The sequence below is a fragment of the Triticum urartu genome, chromosome 3, assembly GCF_003073215.2.
Source record: "Triticum urartu cultivar G1812 chromosome 3, Tu2.1, whole genome shotgun sequence".
Classification (NCBI taxonomy): domain Eukaryota; kingdom Viridiplantae; phylum Streptophyta; class Magnoliopsida; order Poales; family Poaceae; genus Triticum; species Triticum urartu.
In genome coordinates this window covers 649,685,514-649,708,820 of record NC_053024.1, presented here as the reverse complement: position 1 = coordinate 649,708,820, position 23,307 = coordinate 649,685,514, and the positions used below count along the sequence as shown (strand labels likewise).

General features: G+C 42.5%; 2 protein-coding genes across 3 annotated transcripts; one reads left to right on the top strand and one right to left on the bottom strand.

Annotated features, from left to right (window-relative positions):
- The first annotated feature begins 4,228 nt into the window (after nucleotides 1-4,228).
- On the top strand, nucleotides 4,229-11,663 carry LOC125545695 (glycine-rich RNA-binding protein 4, mitochondrial-like). Of its 2 annotated transcripts, XM_048709723.1 has the most exons (5): nucleotides 4,249-4,491; nucleotides 4,586-4,654; nucleotides 8,007-8,113; nucleotides 8,212-8,295; nucleotides 11,304-11,663. In XM_048709723.1, the coding sequence occupies exons 1-5, from the start codon at nucleotides 4,329-4,331 to the stop codon at nucleotides 11,319-11,321; spliced, it is 441 nt and encodes a 146-aa protein (XP_048565680.1). In that variant the 5' UTR covers nucleotides 4,249-4,328; the 3' UTR covers nucleotides 11,322-11,663. The 2 variants fall into 2 exon arrangements, 1 of the variants encoding a protein (XP_048565680.1); XR_007300156.1 differs by lacking the exons at nucleotides 8,212-8,295; nucleotides 11,304-11,663 and adding an exon at nucleotides 4,747-7,252 and having other exon boundaries at nucleotides 4,229-4,491.
- On the bottom strand, nucleotides 8,311-12,669 carry LOC125545696 (protein NRT1/ PTR FAMILY 2.13-like). Its single transcript, XM_048709724.1, has 4 exons — nucleotides 12,412-12,669; nucleotides 11,345-11,562; nucleotides 10,356-10,936; nucleotides 8,311-9,994 (listed from the first exon to the last, which is right to left on the bottom strand). Exons 1-4 carry the CDS (start codon nucleotides 12,542-12,544, stop codon nucleotides 9,097-9,099), a joined length of 1,830 nt encoding a protein of 609 aa, XP_048565681.1. The 5' UTR covers nucleotides 12,545-12,669; the 3' UTR covers nucleotides 8,311-9,096.
- Between the last annotated feature and the right edge of the window lie 10,638 nt (nucleotides 12,670-23,307).

Here is a 23,307-nt window from a genome sequence, read left to right as displayed (position 1 = left end):
AGATGGGCTTTAGGTTAACAAATATCTTGCACGGTTGGGCTATTCGGTTTATACGGGTTGTTCGGTCCTCAATACATCACGACCGAACATACCATATTTAGTTCGATCTTAGCATTTTGCAGACTATTTTTTATTCGGTCTTTTCGGTTTCGGTCTTTTCGGGTTCGGTCTCGGTCTTTTCGGTTTCGGTCTTCGGTCTTTGGTTTTTATTCCCGGGGTGAACCGCAAGGCCATGCGGTACTTCCGCTCCTGACAAGCGGTACTACCGCAAGGCCATGCGGTACTACCGTGAGGAACCGCGGTACTACCGCAGCAGCAGCAATAGCTAGGGCAGACCTGAAGCACATGGGCTGAGGACGGTACTGCCGCAGGCGCGGTACTAACGCTCCCCCTTGCGGTACTACCGCAAGGCAGGAAACCCCTAGCCTGGGAAGAGCGCGGATAAGAATACATTCGTGCCTACTTCCGCTGGAAAACGGACGAAGCAAAAATCCGATACAGTACTACCGTAGAGGAGCGGTACTACCGCCTGGCAGCTGAGCCAGGCCGCGCACGGTACTACCGCGGTGGCGCGGATGTAAAAAATTACATCCGCCCCTACTACCGCGAAGAAGCGGTATTTGGCCTGGGGGCCACGGTACTACGGCTCCAGAGGAGTGGTACTACCGTGGGCACCTGCGGTACTACCGCGCCGAAGTACGGTACTACCGCGGGTGCCTGCGGTACTACCGCTCAAGAAGGAGTAGTACTACCGCAAGCCCATCAATAGCAGCCAAGACAAGGTAAAGAGGATAAACGGAGGATGCTCCAAAGTGCAGGGGAAAGGAGGGGACAAGGAAGAAAACGTGTACGTAATGATTCCACCCAAACCTTTCCGACACGGACCCCCTCTTAATAGTATGGCTTTCTTACGACTCAAATCCACCAAAAAGAAACGTAGAAAAAATGCCGTCTTCAATAGTCTTCGAGGGACACCAAACCGTCTTGTGCCTAGCGATGAAACGTCTTGGAAACTCAAGGCACACGATTAGTCCGCACAAGCATTGTCATCAATCACCAAAACACCTTAGGAATAAATATGCCCTTACACACTAGACACTGGTTAATAGGTTAGTTAATAGCAATAATAATAATAAATAATTGGTGAAAAAACTATACAAAATTGATATAATAACAACACACAACAATTAAAAATTCTAGATACATTTATGCCGTATTAGGGTGAACCTACTACGAGTTAAGGTTGCATATCAACTAGTTTGACCTCGCCTTATAAAGAGGACGAGGCCTAGGGCTACAAAGATACCTAGTTGAATATGGAGGTTGAGGAGCCCTCCTCGAAATTGAAGGTATGCAAATTATACTCCATCTTTTTTGGAATATAAGACGCATATGTCTCTAAGATTTGCTTTTGATGAATGATTAGTCTATGGTTTTCCTAGATAAATTTGATACCACCGAAAAATACTTCTTAATACAAATCCAATTTGTATACTTTTTTCACTATGTATCATGTAGTCCACTTATTATCGAATAAATTTTTGATCAAAGATAAAGTTTGCAAAGCATATGCACCTTATGCTTTTGGAGAAATGGTGTATATATGAACATAAGACCATGATGGTAATGGTTGATGTTAACATACATGTTTTATAAAAGTGTTTGAGATTTAATTTTCAGGTAACCCATGAATAAACAATACGCAAATTTTAAACCAAACCTCCTATTCGCGGTGAGCAAAAAATACGCTTATCATACATTTTTTGTGACAAAATTAAAACAACTAAAATCAATGTAGAGAAAACCCATGAAAGTTAAAATCGAAAAAGAGCATTAGTAAGTACTACGACATCATGATGGTGATGCTAAAACCAGAGCTGGCCAACGGGCCGGCCCGGCCCGGCATGGCCCAACCCATCGTAATCGGGCCGGCCCGGCACAGGATGGCCCAACCCATCATAATCGTGCCTGTCACGGCTTGGCTAGGTGTGGCGCGATTATTAGCCGGGCCATGCCTTTCCGGCCTACGTGTTGGCCCCTCCAGCCCAGGTACAACCCAGAAGCTATGCGGGCCGGCCCGCGGCATGCCAGGCCTGTTAGGCTGGTGACCTGTTAGGTTGTTATTGGGCTATTTTCCAGCCATATATATTTAAAAAAAATCCTAAATAAGAATTAAATAAATAAATGGGCCGTGTCGTGCCGACCCGTGTGCTCATACTTCAGGCCCAGGCACGGCCCCTGGCGTGCCGTGCGGGTGTCCTACCGAGCCGGCCCGGCTATCCCAGCCCATTTGCCCAGCTTTGGCTAAAACATCATTCTTAAACCCAATTGGTCAAGCCGAATAAGGAAGGATCCTTCAGATATCTAAAGGACAGAATTTGGAAGCATGTCCAAGGGTGGATGGAGAAGTGCTTATCAGCGGGAGGTAAAGAAGTGCTAATAAAATCAGTGGCTCAATCTATTCCTACATATTCGATGGCGTGCTTTAAACTACCACGGGGGCTTTGTGAACACATCAATGGCATAATTCGGAAGTTTTGGTGGGGAAGTAGGAATGGACAAAGGAAAACAGTTTGGGTGTCATGAAATACAATGACTAAACCAAAATTTATGGGAGGTTTAGGCTTTCGGGATGTCGAGCTTTTCAACTTGGCTCTACTTGCCCGCCAAGCCTGGAGATTATTAAACGAACCTGAGACGTTGAGCGCACGGGTCCTTAGAGCCCGCTATTACCCTAATGCAAACATCCTTGAAGCTACTTTGGGTCAGCCCCCCTCCTAGGTCTGGCGTTCGCTTTTGGAAGGGAGGGATGTTTTGTCTCTTGGGCTGATTAAAAGAATTGGTTCAGGTTCGACTACCAGGATCTGGTTTGACAACTGGATACCAAGGGACTACAAACTACGACCGATCTGTGCTAAAATAGCTAACCCACCTTTGTTGGTGTCGGAACTCATTAATCCCGCGACCCGCTCTTGGGATAGGAAAACCCTCATGGATCAGTTTATTGCTCCGGACATTGAAGTGATCCTCAACATACCCATCAGCAATCGGGTTCAGGAGGACTTCTGGGCTTGGCGCTATGACCGGTGTGGTGTTTTCTCAGTCCGATCAGCGTACCGGATGATTACGACAATCAAGGCCCAGAGGAAAGATTGGCTCGAGCACCGGTCGGGACACTCCAACGGTGCAGTTGACAGGAGTTCATGGACACAGTTGTGGAAAGTAAAAGTACCATCCAAAATTCGCGTTTTCATGTGGCGGCTCGGGCACACCTCGCTTCCCACGGGACTGGTCCGACACAAGAGGAAGATGGCAGACAACCCTGTCTGTTCTATATGTAATGCGGAGGAAGACTCATGGAGACACTCACTTGTAAGTTGTTGAGTGGCCAGGTGCGTTTGGGCTCTGGGTGATGATGAACTACTTGAGCATGTGATATCGAACCACAACGAAGATGCTAGGCTATGGCTATTCTGGCTTTTCGAGACCACAAACCAACACGACCTTGCGCGCGTTCTGGTGACCATGTGAGCGATGTGGTGGGCTAGATGGAAGGCTATCCATGAAGATGAATTTCAAAGTCCGTTAACAACAATGTGTTTTATAAAGAGGTATTTGGAAGACCTAGAGATTGCAGCAGTCAGAACGCCAAGTCGAGAGTTGGGGCGAGTGGAGCGGCCCCGTGCTAGGGCTTGGCTACCACCGTCGGGTGAGGCTTCAAAGCTGAATTGTGATGGCGCTATTTCCACTTTGGGAGAAAGAGGAGTTGCTGCAGTGGTTTGTAGGAACAAGGCCGGAAACTATCTGGGAGCCTCAGCAGTGGTGTATGAAGGCTTGATCGATCCAGCTAGCCTGGAGGCACTAGCTTGCAGCGAGGCTCTAGCCCTCGCTCGGGACCTAAATTTGCAGGACTTGGAGATAGCTTCAGACTGTCAGAAAGTGATCTCAAACATCAAGAACGGAGGGTCGCCGGCTTATGCTCCTATTCTTAGGGAGATTCAATTTAGTAGAATTTTTTCCTGCTGTTATTTTCCGTTTCGAGCATAGGGAGAATAATTTCGAGGCCCACTCGCTAGGTAAAGGAGCTGCGTCTCTTGTGGTGGGTCGCCATGTGTAGCTAGGGGTTTTGCACGACATCGCTTGTATTCCTCAGTTTTTGAACTTTGAATAAAGCCCCAGTTATCCTAAAAAAAAACTGGTCAAGCCCAAAAAACAAGCCCAACTCGGCAACTCCCCGATATACCCCCTGCAGCCTTGCTGTAGAATTGTACCCCGTGCTCGTCTCTGTTCTGTTGGCCAGCCGTCCGCCCGTCACCGGCCCCGCCGGCATGGCGCTCCCGGAACTGCTCTCGCGCCTGCGCCTCGCACCTCTCCACCATCACCTGCGCCGCTCTCTCTCCGCCGTCGCCCCTCCGCCCCACGAGCCGCCCCCTCCCCATCCCGCCCCACCGCCACAGCCGGCCTCCAATAAGCACAAGCTATTCGTCGCCGGTAACACTCCTCCCTCCTGTCCCCGTCTACTTATTCCCCAATCGGCCATTGTCACTCACCTCGGTTTGCCTCGTTTGCTTGCGAGCATGGACAGGGCTCTCGTGGTCCGCGGACGAGCGGTCGCTGACGGACGCCTTCTCCTCCTTCGGCACCGTCACCGAAGGTAAAAGACCAATCCACATGCAAACCAAAGCCATTTCTCATTTGGTCGGTAGCAATATAACCTCTCGAGTGGTGGGTGCTGGGCGGGTTCAGATGGTACGCGTGGTAGGTGCTCGACGAAACGGCTCCCAGGCCCTCCTGGACGACCCGGTTCCGCCCAGCCTCGCGAACTGTTCGACAGAATGCCTGTTAGGGACGTCGTCGCCTGCTCGGCGGCAATCTACCGGAGTGCGAGGGCCGGGTCGTTCGACGAGGCCGTTGGGCTGTTTGTCGGCATGGTGAGGGCAGAAGTGTGCCCAAACTCGTTCACCTTGGTCGGTGCATCGCTCGCCGCGGCCGGGCTGGGTGACGCGGTGCTCACCGAGTGCATCCATGGGTGGGTTGTCAAGCTTCGGTTGGACTCCAATCCTTTTGTCCGAACCGCGTTGCTTGATTCATATGCGAAGTGCGGCTGCCCCATCAAGGCACGTGCTTTGTTTGGTGAAATGAGGGATCCAGGTATAGTTACCTGGAATGCGATGATCTCCGGGTTAGTGCATAATGATTTGTTCGAGGAGGCAGTTCTGGTGTTTAAAAGGTTGCTTCATTCGTTGGGGCCAATTGATAATGTTGTGACTATGATAAGCACTGCTCAAGCTTGTGCTGGTTGTGGTGATGTTGGACTGTGTGGGACTGCACATGCTTACACGGTCAAGATGGGGCTTGATTTGGATGTATCAGTGACAAACTCGATACTGGGCATGTACTTGGGTTATGCTAGTCTTGAGATTGGAAGAGAGATTTTCAGGAAGATTCCTGTCAACAATGTTGTTAGTTGGACGATGATGATGGGTTTCCTTCTTGAGAAAGGGCATGCTGGTGAAGTTATACATATGTTTGTCAAGATGAGGTCAAATGGTATAGTTCCTGACATGGTAGCAATGGTTGGTTTGGTGCAAGCTTGTGCACTTATGGGTGATGGAAGCAGAGGAAAGTTGGTTCATAACCAGATTGTAATCCGTGGGTTTAGTAGAGAGCTTCCTGTAGTGAATTCCTTAATCACAATGTATTCCAAATGTAAGGATTTAAGCTCTGCAAGGAAGTTGTTTGATGGAAGAAGGGATAAGAGCTTGGTCTCATGGACTGCAATGGTGGCGGCGTGTGTAGAAAATGGAGATGTGCTAGAAGGATTGGATCTCTTTGCTAAGATGAGGCATGGAGGCTTGTTTGCGATTGATTATGTAACGTTAGTCACCTTATTGCTTGCCTGTTATGTGATTGCTAAGTTTGACCTGTGTGTTCAGCTTCATGGGTATAGCTACAAGTCAGGTTTGTCTTTGTACAGACCTGTTCTTAACACCCTTATGGCAGTTTATGGTAAGTGTGGATATGTGGCTCTAGCCCAAAAATTGTTTGATGAGATGATTTGTCGAGATACTGTCTCGTGGAATACTATGATATTATCCTTTGGTATAAATGGCCAAGGAGAGGAAGCAATAACACTTTTTAATGAGATGGAGAAATCTAGCGAGGGCCGAGACAGTGTAACATACTTGAACACATTGCTAGCATGCAGCCATTCTGGCCTGGTGGATGATGGGTTGATCATCTTTAGAAGAATGATAAACGATAAGGGCATAAATCCATGTCAGGAGCACATTGGATGCATAGTGGATATGTTAGCAAGAGCTGGCCGCTTGGACGAAGCAGCAGGAGTGGCTAGCTTGACTGACAATAAATTGGGACTAAATGCTTGGAAAGCCCTTATGGGAGGGGGTCATTTGCACAGTGACATGAAGTTCACTAATGTTGCTGCGGAGAAGGTGCTTACAGTGGAATCATTTGATTATGGACACGTGTTGTTACTTTCTAACACTTATGCATCACTTGGGAAATTCAGTGCTGCTGAATCTGTCAGATCCTGTTATACAAAACAGATCGCAAAGAAAACTCTGGGGCTTAGTTCAATTTAGGCCATGCCATCCATGATCCATCACAAGGTAGCTGAAGAGTACTTCCCTGGGAAGGGTAAGGATATATCACACAAGGACCACCAGTCTCAAGCTATTGGAATCTATTTTAGGCATTAACGTTTGAATTTTACTTTGTCAAATGGTTAGTCTACTGTGAAGTGTGAACAATGGATGAGCATCAGCATTAGGTTTCAAAAGGCTCAGGTGCAATAGTGGATTGCCTCGGACCCTTGGCCATTGGGTCTTAAGTCTTGTGACTAACAGTCGGCTCAGCCTTTTGACACATGAATGTGGAGTTCGTCAGACGGTATTCTGACCACTTAGAAGAGTTGTTAAGCACACCTCAAATTTTCATTACTTTCTTTTGTTTATGGCCATTTTCCTTTACATATGGGTTGGAATATATCTGGTTAGAACTTGGAGTCCCAATCTTACTAACCTCTGGTTGGCTTGATTGGCATCTGTATCAATCACTCTGGAGCTGGTCCTGAAAACACGTGTGCTGATTGCAACAACTCCAAAGAAAAGGAGAGTGAATAGCAGCAACATCAACAAGACAACAATGTACATTCACAGTAATATATATGTTGGTAGAGGAAGCTGCAACTACCAGCTGTGTGCTGTGCGTAGTATCTAATTACTTTTGAGTAAGATGGTTGGGTGCACTTCATTATGTAATTCATGAACAAACAATTAGCTCCTAGACAATTCAAAAAATGCATAAGTTGGATTTGCTTGAAATATTTGATAATTCATATTTTTATATCTGCATCCATTGATCAGGTTAACTGGATCCAAGTATTTCTGTTGCTACTTGCAATTTCTTTTGACAGTCCCTATGTATCAGCTGATTTTGAGTTATTACTTCTGAATTGGGTGTTCATGAATCTAGTTGCGCCCTTTCTTCCTAAAAGGCGATATAATTCATGCATATTGCTCTTGCAGTACCGACAGATCCTATACTTCTGATGTGTTGATACTAAGACTCTAAGAGGTAGCCATATACTTGATTAGTTTTATGTCATAGATAGCTAGTCTGCAGTGGCCCCCAACAAGTGTACATTACTCTGTACCTGCATGTAGTCTGGTTCATGCGCCTGGGTTTCTGTCAGTGTCCATCATTTCTATTTTGAGCAAGTTTGTCCGTGGCATGTGGTTATTGATTGACCTAACACAGGGGCATACTCTGAGTCTGAGTAATAACATGTCAATGTGCATATACTGTGGAACTAGCTGACTGAGTTATATCATTGTTTGCCTGGTATTAGATTTTGTGGCCATATGGAACTGCAGTATCATTTGTTCTATTCATCCCAGAAAATTAATACCTAATGCTGTTTTTACATGTGTTAAACTTATCTTAATACAGTGAAGTTATATGGATACTATTTCGTGTTGCAGTGAGAATAATGTATGACAAAAACTCTGGAAGGTCAAGAGGCTTTGGTTTTGTCCAGTTCTCAAATCATTATGAGGCTAAGTATGCCATGGACGCTATGGATGGAAAGGTTCTTTATGAAGAGAGTTGCCTTACAAACTGCTATTGCTAGATATTCAATTCATAGAAGGATCAAACAAATGACCTGGATTTTTTTAAATTCTACAGGTAATGCTGGGGCGGGCATTACGAATAAGTTTTGCTCTTGACAAAGTTCGTGGTGGTCCAGTTATTGTTCCACGTCTTCCCACGGTGGGTAAATTTTTGTCATATCCGTTCCCTAAAATATGATATTTTTTTGGCTACTGTAAACTCATATACAGAAACATTGCTGGGATTTGATTTCTATACTCGTTTGAATATGCTATTGTGCATATCCTTAACATTCTACCCAAATTCAGATAAAACAAATCTAAGGTTTTTTTTTTTGGAAACAGTTGTTTGAGGCAGTTCATTGAAGGATGACCCTATGTCCGTACTGTTTGAACTTCGCCTTTTTTTTGCGGGGATGTTTGAACTTCACCTGAAAGTATAACGAAAAGGTTATTTAACTTGTTAGTTTCTTCACATGTTGAACACCTATTAGTGGAGGCACAGTCCACAAGGGCGTGATTGGTTTAATCTAACTGCTTAGTTGCCATTAGTTTTGGGAGCCCTAGTCCAATCCTCAAATGAGCCGTAAATAATCTAAACATTATGTGAATGCATTTAAAAATAAATAAATATTATATGCACAAAAGGCTGTACTAGCAAGTACGGCCTGTGTGTACTTGCTGCAGACACACTACTGACTTAATTAAGTTCCACAAAAATATTGCTGGCATCATTATGATCCAGAAACTCACACTTCATCAAATTGGAATACAATAGACCTTTTAGCTCTTCATTGATGCTCTTTGGATAACAGTCATACATCTGGCTAAACTACGCTACATTAGTTCTTCATCACATTAAAAAAGATAATAAAGTCCTGTGCCATATTGCAAAACAGGAAAGTCTGTTGACAATTTTCCAAGTATATACTCTCTGCAGGACAAATTTCCCTCCCAATACTTATTTTTTAGGCGCATCTGTATTGGCGTTGACCTCTGCTTCTGCCTCTTCCTTGGTGTGTACTTTGATGGACTCTTCAGCATGGAGTGACATGGATTTATATTGATAGTAGTGTGAGCATATAAGGAAGTAGAAAAGGTTCAGTACTCCTATGAGGGCAATGAAATAGAAGTAATAATCAAGCTTGCCAAGATTAATGTCATCTGTCAACCAGCTTGTGTGGCCATCTCTGGTAGTCACTTTCCTTGTAATGTTTGCCAGAGCAGTACTCAAGTAGTTTGCTCCAGCTAACGTAACGAAAAAGAGGGATCCTGCTAGGGTTAGCATCTGCTCTGGAAACTGCTTATTATAGAATTCTATTTGTCCAACTGCATTGAAGGCCTCAGCAATACCCATTAGAATCAATTGGGGGGCAAGCCACACGACTGACATAGGTGATTTTCCTCCATTAGACAATGCTGAGTTTCTCCTTTTGTGTTCAACAAGCCCTGCTACCACCATTGAAATGGGAGAAATCACCAATCCTATACCCTGTCTCTGAAGAAGTGTAATTCCACTTTCCACTCCGGTGAATCTTCTAGCTATAGGTACCAATATTCGGTCATAAATCGGCAGGAATGCAGTTAGGGCGATTAAGGATATGGATATAACAGAGCCTGCAGGGATTTCAAAATGTGTTCCAAGGTGACAGTCCATTGTTAATGTTTGCAAGATTATATATGTGAATTGTTGAGCCAACGCGACGAAGCATATGATGCCAGATATACAGATAGGCACAATTCTTAACAAACATTTAACCTCTTCTATTTGCTGGATACTGCAAAGCTCCCATGAGTTTCTTGCAGAACCGTCATCATTTATATCACCATCCCTTACAATCGCACCTTTGTTCAGACACCTGAGTACAAATGACAATAAAAGGTGGATATACATTAGCATCTAGCACATAATTGTTTGAAATGATTAGTAATTTTTTTTTGATCTGCCTAGCATGTTCTTTATCTTTTTATTTCACTTTGTTGAGGAGTGCAGGACGTTTTGCTCACTTACTTGCAGAAAAATGACTTACATTTACCAGCACATGAATGTCTGCATGTTTTAGCAAGTTACATGGATGTTAAGCCTATAGAACACTTTTGCAAGCTAATTGGAATAGTTTTCTTGGAAAAAAACACGATACTTTTGGGAATGGGACGCTATCAAATGGTATTTTTTGTCTGTGTTGTGACACTTCCATCGTGGCTAGTTCTTTATTTTACCTGAACTGGGAAGTAAGTGGCAATCTGAAAATACGGTGGCCACCTATCGGAGGACTGAAGAGCAGCAACTCTTGTTGATTTATATTGTCAGGATGCGGAAGCTTGAGTCTTCTCTTTTTAAATGATGCCACTAAAACTTGGGCAATTCCAGTGAAGATGCTTCCCTCTGGTGGTACATGGACATAACGTCTAGTGCCCATGAATAAAATGATGATTGAAAAAAGCATGAAGAATGTGGGAATGCCAAATCCTATTGGCCAGCTGATGCTATTCTGGATGTAGATGAGAATAGTCATGGAGAACACCAGGGCAGCAGTAGTTGTGCCATAATACCAGTTATAATAACTATTCAGGCCCTTTCGGCTTTTTTCATCAGTCATATCGAATTGGTCTACTCCAAAGGGCAAGCTGCATGGTCGGATTGCTCCACCGCCGATGGTTAGAAACGCTAGAGATATGTATAGCACGCTCAGCTGGAGTGTTGATGGACTGTTGCAGTGCCCACCTAATTGGGCTGTCTGACTGCAGTCTGGTGGTTTGAGAGCTGGAACTGATGCAGACAAAGTCAATCCCAGCATCCCCTGTTTTTGCAGCAAATAAGTACGCAGATTAGACTGTGAGCAATGCAAAAATCTATTAGTTGCTGACATCTGCGAACATATTGTAGGAAATTCAGTATAGTTCACATTTTTCTAGTTCGTGACAGTAATTCCTTAGAACAGCTAACCCGGTAAATAAATGCCATTTGCTGAGACATCAAGTTTTGTTGCGATAATAAGCAGATAAAATGTTAGCCATTGCCTGTGGTTCGTTGCACATGCTATTTCTCATATTAATCAATCAATAATGCTGTTTTTTTAAAAGCATAATGCTGGTTATTTCATTCATTTGTTAGACTTATTTTGGCAATGACACTTATCTCACATTTCCTTTTGTCAATACAAGCAGGCGAAACAAGACGACTAAAAGAACTTTGACCGCGGACATACCAGGAGGCTAAAGAAGGATCCGTAGGCCAGGGTTCTGAACCTTCCCAAGTAGGCGTCGGAGATGAAGGCGCCTAGTAACGGCGCAAAGTTCAGCGTACCGTAGAAAATGTTGGTGATGTTTGCTGCCGCGAGCCGCCCAATGTTGTAGCGGTTGACAAGATAGACCGTGAGATTTGCTGCCACGCCAACTGACCCCACCTTCTCAAACGTCTCGGTTGCTGCATAGAAAGGAAGTGTGAGGCACATTTCTTGCCTATGCTAACTAAATACTCCGACATTGCACGGTGTTATGGAATCTAAATGGTCGTGCTTTGTTATACTCTGACGCCTACTTGGGTGGAGTAAAAGTTAACAATTGTGTCGTCGTGGCCCCTTAGGTTGTGCAAATAAAAAAGATCCTAAAATATACTAAATTAAATGAATCAGCTAATCAGAAGACCGTGATACACATCTGTCTACTGCATTGAATGTGTGATAATTGTGGTAGCAAAGCCTCACAATCTTTAAGCTCGTAAATGTTTGAGAGATTTGGCAATCTGTCCCTAAATGCCATTCATCTTTTTTTGTGTGCCGTGGAAAGATATGACCAACCATTCAACGCGGCACGGGCGAATCTAATCCTTGATCTTCCCTATATCAATCAAACAATTACTAGACCTAATTGTTCAACTCGTTTTTTCCTTTGCGGGAAGGCCAGAATTAGTTTTTTTTGGGGGGTGGAAATTGTTCATGGCCGTCATGATGAGCTTGCTAGCTCGGCCGGCCGGGGAGCCTGCACTGTACGACCGGCCGAGGTAGCTACGGATGCGCTCCTGGACTGTACGAGGTAGAGGCCGTAAGCCAGTGGCCACTGGCCATGAATGATGCTCTTGTAACTTTTATCCTAGTAACAAAACAAACAAAACACACACTCTCTGTCTTTCTCTTACACACACGCACGCACGCACAAGCAAGCAAAGCAATAACACAGATCGGAAAGAAGAAGAAACCAAAGCAGGCTGAGAGATGGAGAGATCCACACGGGAATGGAGTAGAAGTGAACGTGTGAAGCATACATACGTACATACCTATGATGAAGGGCATGCACTTCCACCCCAGCGGCTTCCTCCTGCCGCCCCGCCTTGCGCCACTGCCGCCGGCGCCCTCCTCCAGCAGCGCCTCGCCTCCCCCCATCTCCACCTCCGCAGCAGGAGCAGCCATGTCCCCGTCTCTGTCTCTGCCCCAAGCCTCGGCTCTCCAGCGAAAAACGGCCAGCGGGACACAGGGGCAAGCGACGTAGTATCTCGGAATTTAAGGAGGGCTGCCTGCGCCTACGTAATCCCGCCAGGAAGCAAGCACAGAGCGCTTCGGCTTTTTAGGCGGTGCCAATCTCAGCCATTCATTCACTTCGGTGCCGTCGCTCGCGCCGCTGGGATCAGGATGGATGGCTGGATGCGTGCATGGATATGCAGCATATGTCAATAAACAAATAAATAAACATATATCCTCAGGCGGCGCGCATGAGTAGGTGGGGGGCGGGACGGGAGGGGGAGGCCACCACGCATCCTCGTGGTAACGTGTCGCCTCGCGATCGAAACCGCATCATCCGTTGGAGTATCTCGCTTTCAATTGCGTGGAGTGATTTCAGTGTCAGTGTGTGTGTGGGCTGGTAACCGTCGGCTTCCTCCCTCCCTCCCTCGGCGGCACTTGATGGCGGCGGGTACGGGCACTCGGTGGGGTTCTTGTTTTTTTTTTCTTTCTCCTTCGTCTTCGGTGGACCGCGTCAACGGCCGGCGACCTGCGTGCTGAGTGAAAGGAGTACAGCTGGCAGGTACGCATGGCCACGGCCCGTGCTCTCCGGCCTTTGGGCGTTTGTGATCGATCGAGCCGAAATGTTGGACGTCAGGTACCTCATCCTGGGGATGCACATGCATCACAGTGCCTCGGTCTATCATACGACTGGCTCGACGACCGGTCTTTTCCTTCCCGAGCTATCAAGGGCTCTTGTCGTGGCCCATGTGGATAGTGTCCTGTGGCCGGGTTGTTTTCGATCTTAGGGGGCATCGGATCCGGTTTCCTGCGCCATCCCATGCGCGCGTCCATGGATAAAAGGGTATGCAGGATTTCCATTTCGAAATCAAGCAATTTGACCCATCACACCAGCCCGGCTGTGCGGCGACATCTCTTATTATCTTGAGGCTATCGTTGTAGGTCTCCAGTAGTCAGCAATTTGATGGATAGTAGTAGTCCATATCATGTTTTAAGGGTACTTTGTATTATTTTTTATGTGGAGAATAATCTCTAGCACTAATTTAAAAGGAATAGTAGTGACCATTTTTACCTTTTGAGCGTAGTAGAATCAGTAGCGGATCCAGTTCACTGAGTTCATTGAGTCAGGGTGGGCCAATAGTGAAACTGTAAAGAATTTTCTTCTACAAATATTTTCTTAACTTCTTTTGCTATGGTATGAAATGAAGCAATTGGAAAAATCCTAGGGCCTCTCTCCACCCTCTAGCTACACCACTACGTAGAATGGTTGTAATCATGTGCAATGGCTATATCTCGCGTATTGCGAGTAGTGAGGACTGCTCACATGCGATCAGTTTCCACGTGGGTTGATCTTGTAAGACTTTTTTTTTGTTTTCTTCCTAGGTTTTGGGTGATTTTTCTAAGGATCCCCGTTCTAGTGTGTTTGTGTTTTTTCATTCTATTCCAATGTTTTTCTTTATTAATATTTATTTTTACTTTTTGTTTCGTTATCCATTTTCTTTGTTTACTTTTGGAGGAAACTTAAATATTTATTTTAGACATACACAATCATTTTCAAGATGGATGGTTTTTTATTAAATGATTATTTTCTAAAAAAAATGAAAATTATAGGTTACACGATTTTTTTAATTATATGAAGAATTTTTTAAATGCATGAACCATTTCATTAACTACATGAACTTTTAAAAAAATATGGAACACTCTTATAATTAAATGTTTTCAAAAATAGATGGGCACTTCTTAAAATTGTACTAACACTTAAAAAACGTGTGAGCACATTTATAAAATTGCACACTTTGATTAATAAAACTGGACACTTATTCAATTACCCACATATTTTTGTAAAATTACTGAAGATTTTTAACATACATGTGAACATTGTTTCTGAAACATGTGATCACAATTTTCACTATACTTTTTTCCCAAAATTAATGAAGTAAACATATTTCTCGATATATATTTTCTTATGCACGATTTTTTGAAAACTAAAGAAGGAAATTACCTATGTTAATAGACCATACTTACTGCAACACATGTAAGCTTCAGCTATGGGCATCGCCTGCTTCATATTTTGCAGCGAGCGAGATATAGACAGACACGCCCATAAGCATGTGCAGATTCGATGAACAAATTTGGAATTTAAAGAACATTTTTGCAATTTGATGAACAAATTTTTGAATTCTGACGAACATTTATTAAATCCGATGAACAAAATTTGATTGATGAACATTTTTTTTTAATTTTTGAACATATTTTTCCATTGATGAACATTTTTTGAATTCGATGAACAAAAAAGTGTTCATGAATTTAAAAGAAAATTCACAAAAAATGAAAAAGTGAAAAAGTACGTTAGTTCAAAACAAAATTCAGGTATTTGAAAAATGTTCATGATTTCAAAAAATTGTTCACGATTTAAAAAATCATGAATTTGAAAAAATATATTTTTAAAATGAAAACGAAAAAATAATACAAAAAAGAAACTAGAAAATTCATGAATATTAAAAAGATTACCACAAATTGTGTAAATAAGAATAAAAATAAAAAAAGAAAAGAAAAAATTGAAACAAAACAGGAACAGAAAAGAAAAGAAAAACCGAAAGAAAAAAAGAAACCAGAAAAAACTGATTCAGGGAAGGATCTAGAACCTTCCCAAAACCGGTTTGGGGGTGAATCCCGAAAATGGGCTGGCCCATAGAAATTCCAGCGGTGGAGAGGGGGTACGTGCTATGTGGATATCGAGCGACCTACGCGCCATATAGGGATTGCCCATTTTCACCCCCAAATGTGGCCTCATAGACGAATGCCCCCTCTAATATCCACTAGCAGGTAGAAGGCTCGGCAGCAAGCTGAGCCCGTCATGAAGCACGTGTGCGTGGCTGCGTTGTTTTTCTTATGAAAAAATAAGAATGTGGTGGGTAAGCGAACTGACAGTTGGTAGTGTGCAAGCCAATTTAACATACATAAATATCGAAAGGTACTAAAAAACAGTTCATCCATTGTTACAAACACTTATACTATATCTTAAATGTTCCAACCAAAAGTTGTTCCTAACAATATAGTCATAATTTGGAAATCGTCTGGTGCAACCAAAAGTTGTACAAAATGAAGCTTCCTTCGAACCGAAGGCAAATTACTCTAGTACACATTTTACAGATAATATCCCATCCTGCAAAAGATGGAAATTAGTATTAGTGAACGAAGCAAGATACAAAAGAAGAAAACATAACAGAAAAAGTGAATTAGAAAATAGAAAGGATTAACCTTTATACAGTTTAAAATTTGTCCAAGAGAATTTTTCCTTCCAGGCTTACAATAAGATTAGGCAGTTGCTCAAAATTTGTCCAATAGAATACTGAAAATAAAAAACAAGAAATCTGTACTCCTAGGCTAGATAGATAGATAGATAGATAGATAGATAGATACAACACTCATCTTAGGAGTATATTCTTTACTTTCTTGCCAGGAGTATATTTTCTCTTCAACTATAAGTGCATCTAGTGTCCCTTAGTGATTTTGGTGTATTGAAGACTTATAGGTTAAGGGACTAATGTGTTTTTGAGTGTACACAGGTCTTGATAACCCACAAGTATAGGGGATCGCAACAGTTTTCGATAAGCAAGAGTGTCGAACCCAACGAGGAGCTAAAGGTAGAACAAATATTCCCTCAAGTTCTATCGACCACCGATACAACTCTACGCATGCTTGACGTTCGCTTTACCTAGAACAAGTATGAAACTAGAAGTACTTTGTAGGTGTTGCTGGATAGGTTTGCAAGATAATAAAGAGTACGTAAATAAAAAGTAGGGGTTGTTTAGATAAAGAAACAATAAAGTAAACATAGCGAGTGTGGAAAAGTGGTGGTAGGAGTTGCGAAATTGCCCCTAAGTAATTGACTACTTTACTAGACCGATAGCAAGTATTATGTGGGAGAAGCCACTGCTAGCATGTCATCCCTGACTTGGAATTCGCCCTATAGTGAGTCGTATTACAATTCACTGGCCGTCGTTTTACAACGTCGTGACTGGGAAAACCCTGGCGTTACCCAACTTAATCGCCTTGCAGCACATCCCCCTTCAATCCCGTATGCATCAATTTCTATGCTAGGTTGAAGCTTCTGTCACTCCTGCCCTCCAATACATAGTTCTATCAACATACAACTAACCCTATGGTGTGATCCACGCGCGCAATCATATGATGGGCACCAAAGGGCAGAAACATAACCACAAGCAAATTAAATCAATCATAGCAATTCATCAACCACCGATAGGACAACGAAAATCTACTCAGACATCATAGGATGGCAACACATCATTGGATAATAATATGAAGCATAAAGCACCATGTTCAAGTAGAGGGTACAACGGGTTGCGGGAGAGTGGACCGCTGTTGATAGAGGGGGGGGGGAGGTGATGGAGATGTTGGTGAACATGGCGGAGGTGTTGGTGTAGATCGCGGTGATGATGATGGCCACGGCAGCGTTCCGGCGCCACCGGAAGAGAAGGGGAGAGGGGGCCCCTTCGTCTTCTTCTTCCTTGACCTCCTCCCTAGATGGGAGAAGGGTTTCCCCTTTGGTCCTTGGCCTCCATGGCATGGGAGGGGCGAGAGCCCCTTCGAGATTGGATATGTCTCTCTGTCTCTCTCTGTTTCTGCGTTCTCATATTCTTCCCTTTCACCGTTTCTTATATTTCCAGAGATCCGTCACTCCGATTAGGCTGAAATTTTAACACGATTTCTATCCGGATATTAGCTTTCTTGTGGCGAAAGAAGGGCACCAACCGCCTTACGGATGGCCCACGAGGGTCAGGGGCGCGCCCAGGGGGCAGGCGCGCCCCTTCCTCGTGGCCACCTCGGGCACCGTCTCGCGTGGATTTTTCTTCCCAAAAATCATATATATATTTCAAAAAAATCTCCGTCAGTTTTTATCCCATTTGAACTCCGTTTGATATGGATATTCTGCGAAACAAAAAACATGCAACAAACAGGAACTGACAATGGGCACTGGATCAATATGTTAGTCCCAAAAATAGTATAAAAAGTTGCCAAAAGTATATGAAAGTTGTGGAATATTGGCATGGAACAATCAAAAATTATAGATAGACGGAGACATATCAGCATCCCCAAGCTTAATTCCTGCTCGTCCTCGAGTAGCTAAATGATAAAAAAGATAATTTTTGATGTGGAATGCTACCTAGCATAATCTTGATCATGTAATCTAATCATGGCATGAATATTAAGATACGAGTGATTCAAGGCAATAGTCTATCATTTGACATAAAAACAATAGTACTTCAAGCCTACTAATGAAGCAATCATGTCTTTTCAAAATAACATGGCCAAAGAAAGTTATCCCTACAAAATCATATAGTCTAGCTATGCTCCATCTTCACCACACAAAATATTCACATCATGCACAACCCCGATGACAAGCCAAGCAATTGTTTCATACGTTTGGCGTTCTCAAACCTTTTCAACTTTCACGCAATATATAAGCGTGAGCCATGGACATAGCACTATAGGTGGAATAGAATATGATGGTGGAGAAGACAAAAAGGAGAAGATAGTCTCACATCAACTAGGCGTATCAACGGGCTATGGAGATGCCCATCAATAGATATCAATGTGAGTGAGTAGGGATTGCCATGCAACGGATGCACTAGAGCTATAAGTGTATGAAAGCTCCAACTAAAACTAAGCGGGTGTGCATCCAACTTGCTTGCTCATGAAGACCTCGGGCATTTGAGGAAGCCCATCATCGGAATATACAAGCCAAGTTCTATAATGAAAATTCCCACTAGTATATGAAAGTGATAACTCAAGAGACTCTCTATATGAAGAACATGGTGCTACTTTGAAGCACAAGTGTGGAAAAAGGATAGTAGCACTGCCCCTTCTCTCTTTTTCTCTCATTTTTTTGTTTTTATTTTTTTATTTTTTTGGTGGGCTTCCTTGGCCTCTCTTTTTTATTTGGGCTTCTTTGGCCTCTTTTATTTTTTTGTAAAGTCCGGAGTCTCATCCCGACTTATGGGGGAATCATAGTCTCCATCATCCTTTCCTCACTAGGGCAATGCTCTAATAATGATGATCATCACACTTTTATTTACTTACAACTCAATATTACAACTCAATGTCTAGAACAAAGTATGACTCTATATGGATGCCTCCGGCGGTGTACCGGGATGTGCAATGATCTAGAGTAGCAATGACATCAAAAAACGGACAAGCCATGAAAACATCATGCAAAGCAATATGACAATGAATGCTCAAGTCATGTATATGATGATGATGGAAGTTGCATGGCAATATATCTTGGAATGGCTATGGAAATGCCATGATAGGTAGGTATGGTGGCTGTTTTGAGGAAGGTATATGGTGGGTTTATGATACCGGCGAAAGTTGCGCGGTACTAGAGAGGCTAGCAATGGTGGAAGGGTGAGAGTGCATATAATCCATGGACTCAACATTAGTCATAAAGAACTCACATACTTATTGCAAAAATCTATTAGTCATCAAAACAAAGTACTACGCGCATGCTCCTAGGGGGATAGATTGGTAGGAAAAGACCATCGCTCATCCCCGACCGCCACTCATAAGGAAGACAATCAATAAATAAAGCATGCTCCGACTTCGTTACATAACGGTTCACCATACGTGCATGCTACGGGAATCACAAACCTCAACAGAAGTATTTCTACAATCCACAACTACCCACTAGCATGACTCTAATATCACCATCTTTATATCGCAAAACTATTGCAAGGAATCAAACATATCATATTCAATGATCTACAAGTTTTATGTAGGATTTTATGACTAACCATGTGAATGACCAGTTCCTGTCATCTCTCCAAATAGATATAAGTGAAGCAAGAGAGTTTAATTCTTTCTACAAAAGATATGCCCGTTCTCTAACAAATCTAAGTGAAGCAAAAGAGCATTCTACAAATGGCGGTTTTCTATGTAAAGAGAAACAGACAATCCAAACTTCAAATGATATAAGTGAAGCACATGAAGCATTCTATAAAGCCATACTCAAAAGATATAAGTGAAGTGCATAGAGAATTCTATAAATCAACCAAGGACTATCTCATACCAGCATGGTGCATAAAAGAAAAATGAAAACTAAATGCAAAAGACGCTCCAAGATTGCACATATCGCATGAACGAAATGAATCCGAAAACATATCGATACTTGTTGAAGAAAGAGGGGATGCCTTCCGGGGCATCCCCAAGCTTAGACGCTTGAGTCTCCTTGAATATTTACTTGGGGTGCCTCTTCCTTCTTCTCACATCGAGACCTTCTCGATCATCGAACACTTCATCCACACAAAACTTCAACAGAAAATTTGGTAAGATCCGTTAGTATAATGAAGCAAATCACTACTCTAAGTACTGTTGCAAACCAATTCATATTTTGTTTTGGCATTGTGTCCACTGTAATATAACTTTTTCATGGCTTAATCCACTGATATGAATCGATAGTTTCATCAAAACAAGCAAACTATGCATCAAAAAACAGAATCTGTCTAAAACAGAACAGTCTGTAATAATCTGAACATTCACCATACTTCTGATACTTGAAAAATTCTACCAAAATTAGGAAAAATAAAAAATTTGTATAGGAAGACAGTGCAAAAATAATCAGAATTATTTGACGTTCCAGCAAAAAACGTAAAATCGCGCACTACAGCCAAAGTTTCTGTCCTGCACCGTACAAACCATCAAGCAAATATAAACATCCTAAAGGCAAACCTTGGCACATTATTTTTATAATACAATGGAATTGTACAAGGGGATAATTATTTTTATTGAAAAGTTTCTGTAACCAAGATTCACAAAGTTTCCATGAGCATGAACAAAGTTCAAGGCTAGCTCCCACTTCAACAATGCTTGTCTTTTTCACTTTCGCTTTCCTTTTTGAAAAAGTTTTGGGTTCTCCTCTTTATTTTTGTTGTTTTTAAACTATATAAAATATAAAAGCACTCAACATAAATAAATGACTCTCTAAAACTTCCGGGTTGTCTCCCTGGCAACGCTTTCTTTAAAGCCATTAAGCTAGGCATATAGTGCTCAAGTAATGGATCCACCTGGATCCCAGTGTTTATCAAAGCCAATTTTAATTAACAATGAATTTTAGTAGTGAGCACAAGGTAACATATATCATGTAATGACGAAGTCTAACTCTCTTCCTATGCATCGGCATGTCATAAAAGAACAATTCATGCACACAAAGTAAAGGCCAATGCATAGTATAAACAGTTTCTTGCAATTTTATCATATTGGAAACATAGAGAGGTGGAGATATAGTTCCTCTCTCATAATAATTGCAAGTAGGAGCAGCAAGCACATGCATATTATATTCATCAAAATCATCATGTGCAAGTAAAAGGCAACCCATCAATATAATCCTTAATAAGGAATAAGAGCAAACTTCTCCGATATAGTGTAGTTTGGAGAATTCAAAAAGATAATAGGACTATCATGTGTGGGTGCAATAGCAACAATTTCATGTTTAACATAAGGAACTATAGCAAGTTCATCTCCATAAGCATAATTCATATTGGCATCTTGGCCACAAGCATAGCAAGCATCATCAAAAAGGGATATTTCAAAAGAATCAATGGGATCATAACAATCATCCTCCGGTAAGCACGAAGGGAAATTAAACAATGTATGAGTTGAAGAGTTACTCTCATTAGAAGGTGGGCACGGGTAGCTAATCCGCTCTTCCTCCTTTTGTTCTTCGCTCTCCTCCTCATCTTTTTCATCCAATGAGCTCACAGTTTCATCAATTTCTTCTTCCATAGACTCCTGCAAAATATTAGTCTCTTCTTGGACAGCGGAGACTTTCTCAATAAGCGCATTAATATAGGAATTATATTCATAATTATCATAGAAATATTTTAAGATAGCTAAATTTTTAGGCCTATAAACATCATCATCATAAGCTTCATGCTTTTCAAACAAAGATTCAATTTCATAAGCACCCTTAAAAGCAACAAATTCTTCTATTTGTTCCACATCATAGTAATCATACATACCATTAGCATAAGAAGCTAAGGTTTCATTATCATTAAATTCACATGAAAAGGGAAGGTGTGGAGCCTTCACCTTAGAGCAACGAGTATAATCATATCTCAAGCATAGTTGCCTAGCATACCAATTCAATATATGAATTTGATCCCATAATAGTTTCCCTTTTTGTGTCAAGCGATAATCCCTAAAGTATTCACGTTGATCCAACGTTACTCCCATTACATAATTCAACGGGGTTTTCTCAGGATTATTAAAGTAGTACATAATATTTTTCACATAACCAACATCGAGGGTTTTAGGAGGTTCCCCATCTCCATGAGTAGCAAGTACACCTAATTTTTTTGGTATTTCGTGTTCCATATCCATAACTAAAGATAGAGAACAACTAAGAACAACAAATAAAAATTACTTAGTGATAAAGCAAACAAGCACACACGAGAATATTCACCCCACGCTATTGCTCCCCGGCAACGGCGTCAGAAAAAGGTCTTGATAACCCACAAGTATAGGGGATCGCAACAGTTTTCGATAAGTAAGAGTGTCGAACCCAACGAGGAGCTAAAGGTAGAACAAATATTCCCTCAAGTTCTATCAACCACCGATACAACTCTACGCACGCTTGAGGTTTGCTTTACCTAGAACAAGTATGAAACTAGAAGTACTTTGTAGGTGTTGTTGGATAGGTTTGCAAGATAATAAAGAGTACGTAAATAAAAAGTAGGGGCTGTTTAGATAAAGAAACAATAAAGTAAATATAGCGAGTGCGGAAAAGTGGTGGTAAGAGTTGCGAAATTGCCCCTAACCAATTGACTACTTTACTAGACCGATAGCAAGTATTATGTGGGAGAGGCCACTGCTAGCATGTCATCCCTGACTTGGAATTCTATGCACTTATGATTTGAACTATTAGCAAGCATCCGCAACTACTAATGTTCATTAAGGTAAAACCCAACCATAGCATTAAGATATATTGGTCCCCCTTCAATCCCGTATGCATCAATTTCTATGCTAGGTTGAAGCTTCTGTCACTCTTGCCCTCCAATACATAGTCCTATCAACATACAACTAACCCTATGGTGTGATCCACGCGCGCAATCATATGATGGGCACCAAAGGGCAGAAACATAACCACAAGCAAATTAAATCAATCATAGCAATTCATCAACCACCGATAGGACAACGAAAATCTACTCAGACATCATAGGATGGCAACGCATTATTGGATAATAATATGAAGCATAAAGCACCATGTTCAAGTAGAGGGTACAGCGGGTTGCGGGAGAGTGGACCGCTGTTGATAGAGGGGGGAAGGTGATGGAGATGTTGGTGAAGATGGCGGAGGTGTTGGTGTAGATCGCGGTGATGATGATGATGGCCACGGCAGCGTTCCGGCGGCACCGGAAGAGAAGGGGAGAGGGGGGCCCTTCGTCTTCTTCTTCCTTGACCTCCTCCCTAGATGGGAGAAGGGTTTCCCCTCTGGTCCTTGGCCTCTATGGCATGGGAGGGGCGAGAGCTCCTCCGAGATTGGATCTGTCTCTTTGTCTCTCTCTGTTTTTGCGTTCTCAGATTCTTCCCTTTCACCATTTCTTATATTCCCGGAGATCCGTAACTCTGATTGGGCTGAAATTTTAACACAATCTCTATCCGGATATTAGCTTTCTTGCGGCGAAAGAAGGGCACCA

Bases quoted from the DNA above. Each gene is read 5' to 3' on its own strand.
- LOC125545696 (XM_048709724.1), bottom strand. From the start codon at position 12,544: ATGGCTGCTCCTGCTGCGGAGGTGGAGATGGGGGGAGGCGAGGCGCTG. The intron at 11,563-12,411 runs GTATGTACGTAT...CTTTCTATGCAG, and splicing joins GTGCATGCCCTTCATCATAG to CAACCGAGACGTTTGAGAAG. The intron at 10,937-11,344 runs GTATGTCCGCGG...CTGCAAAAACAG, and splicing joins GATCCTTCTTTAGCCTCCTG to GGGATGCTGGGATTGACTTT.
- LOC125545695 (XM_048709723.1), top strand. From the start codon at position 4,329: ATGGCGCTCCCGGAACTGCTCTCGCGCCTGCGCCTCGCACCTCTCCAC. The intron at 4,655-8,006 runs GTAAAAGACCAA...TTCGTGTTGCAG, and splicing joins CTTCGGCACCGTCACCGAAG to TGAGAATAATGTATGACAAA. The intron at 8,114-8,211 runs GTTCTTTATGAA...TAAATTCTACAG, and splicing joins TGGACGCTATGGATGGAAAG to GTAATGCTGGGGCGGGCATT.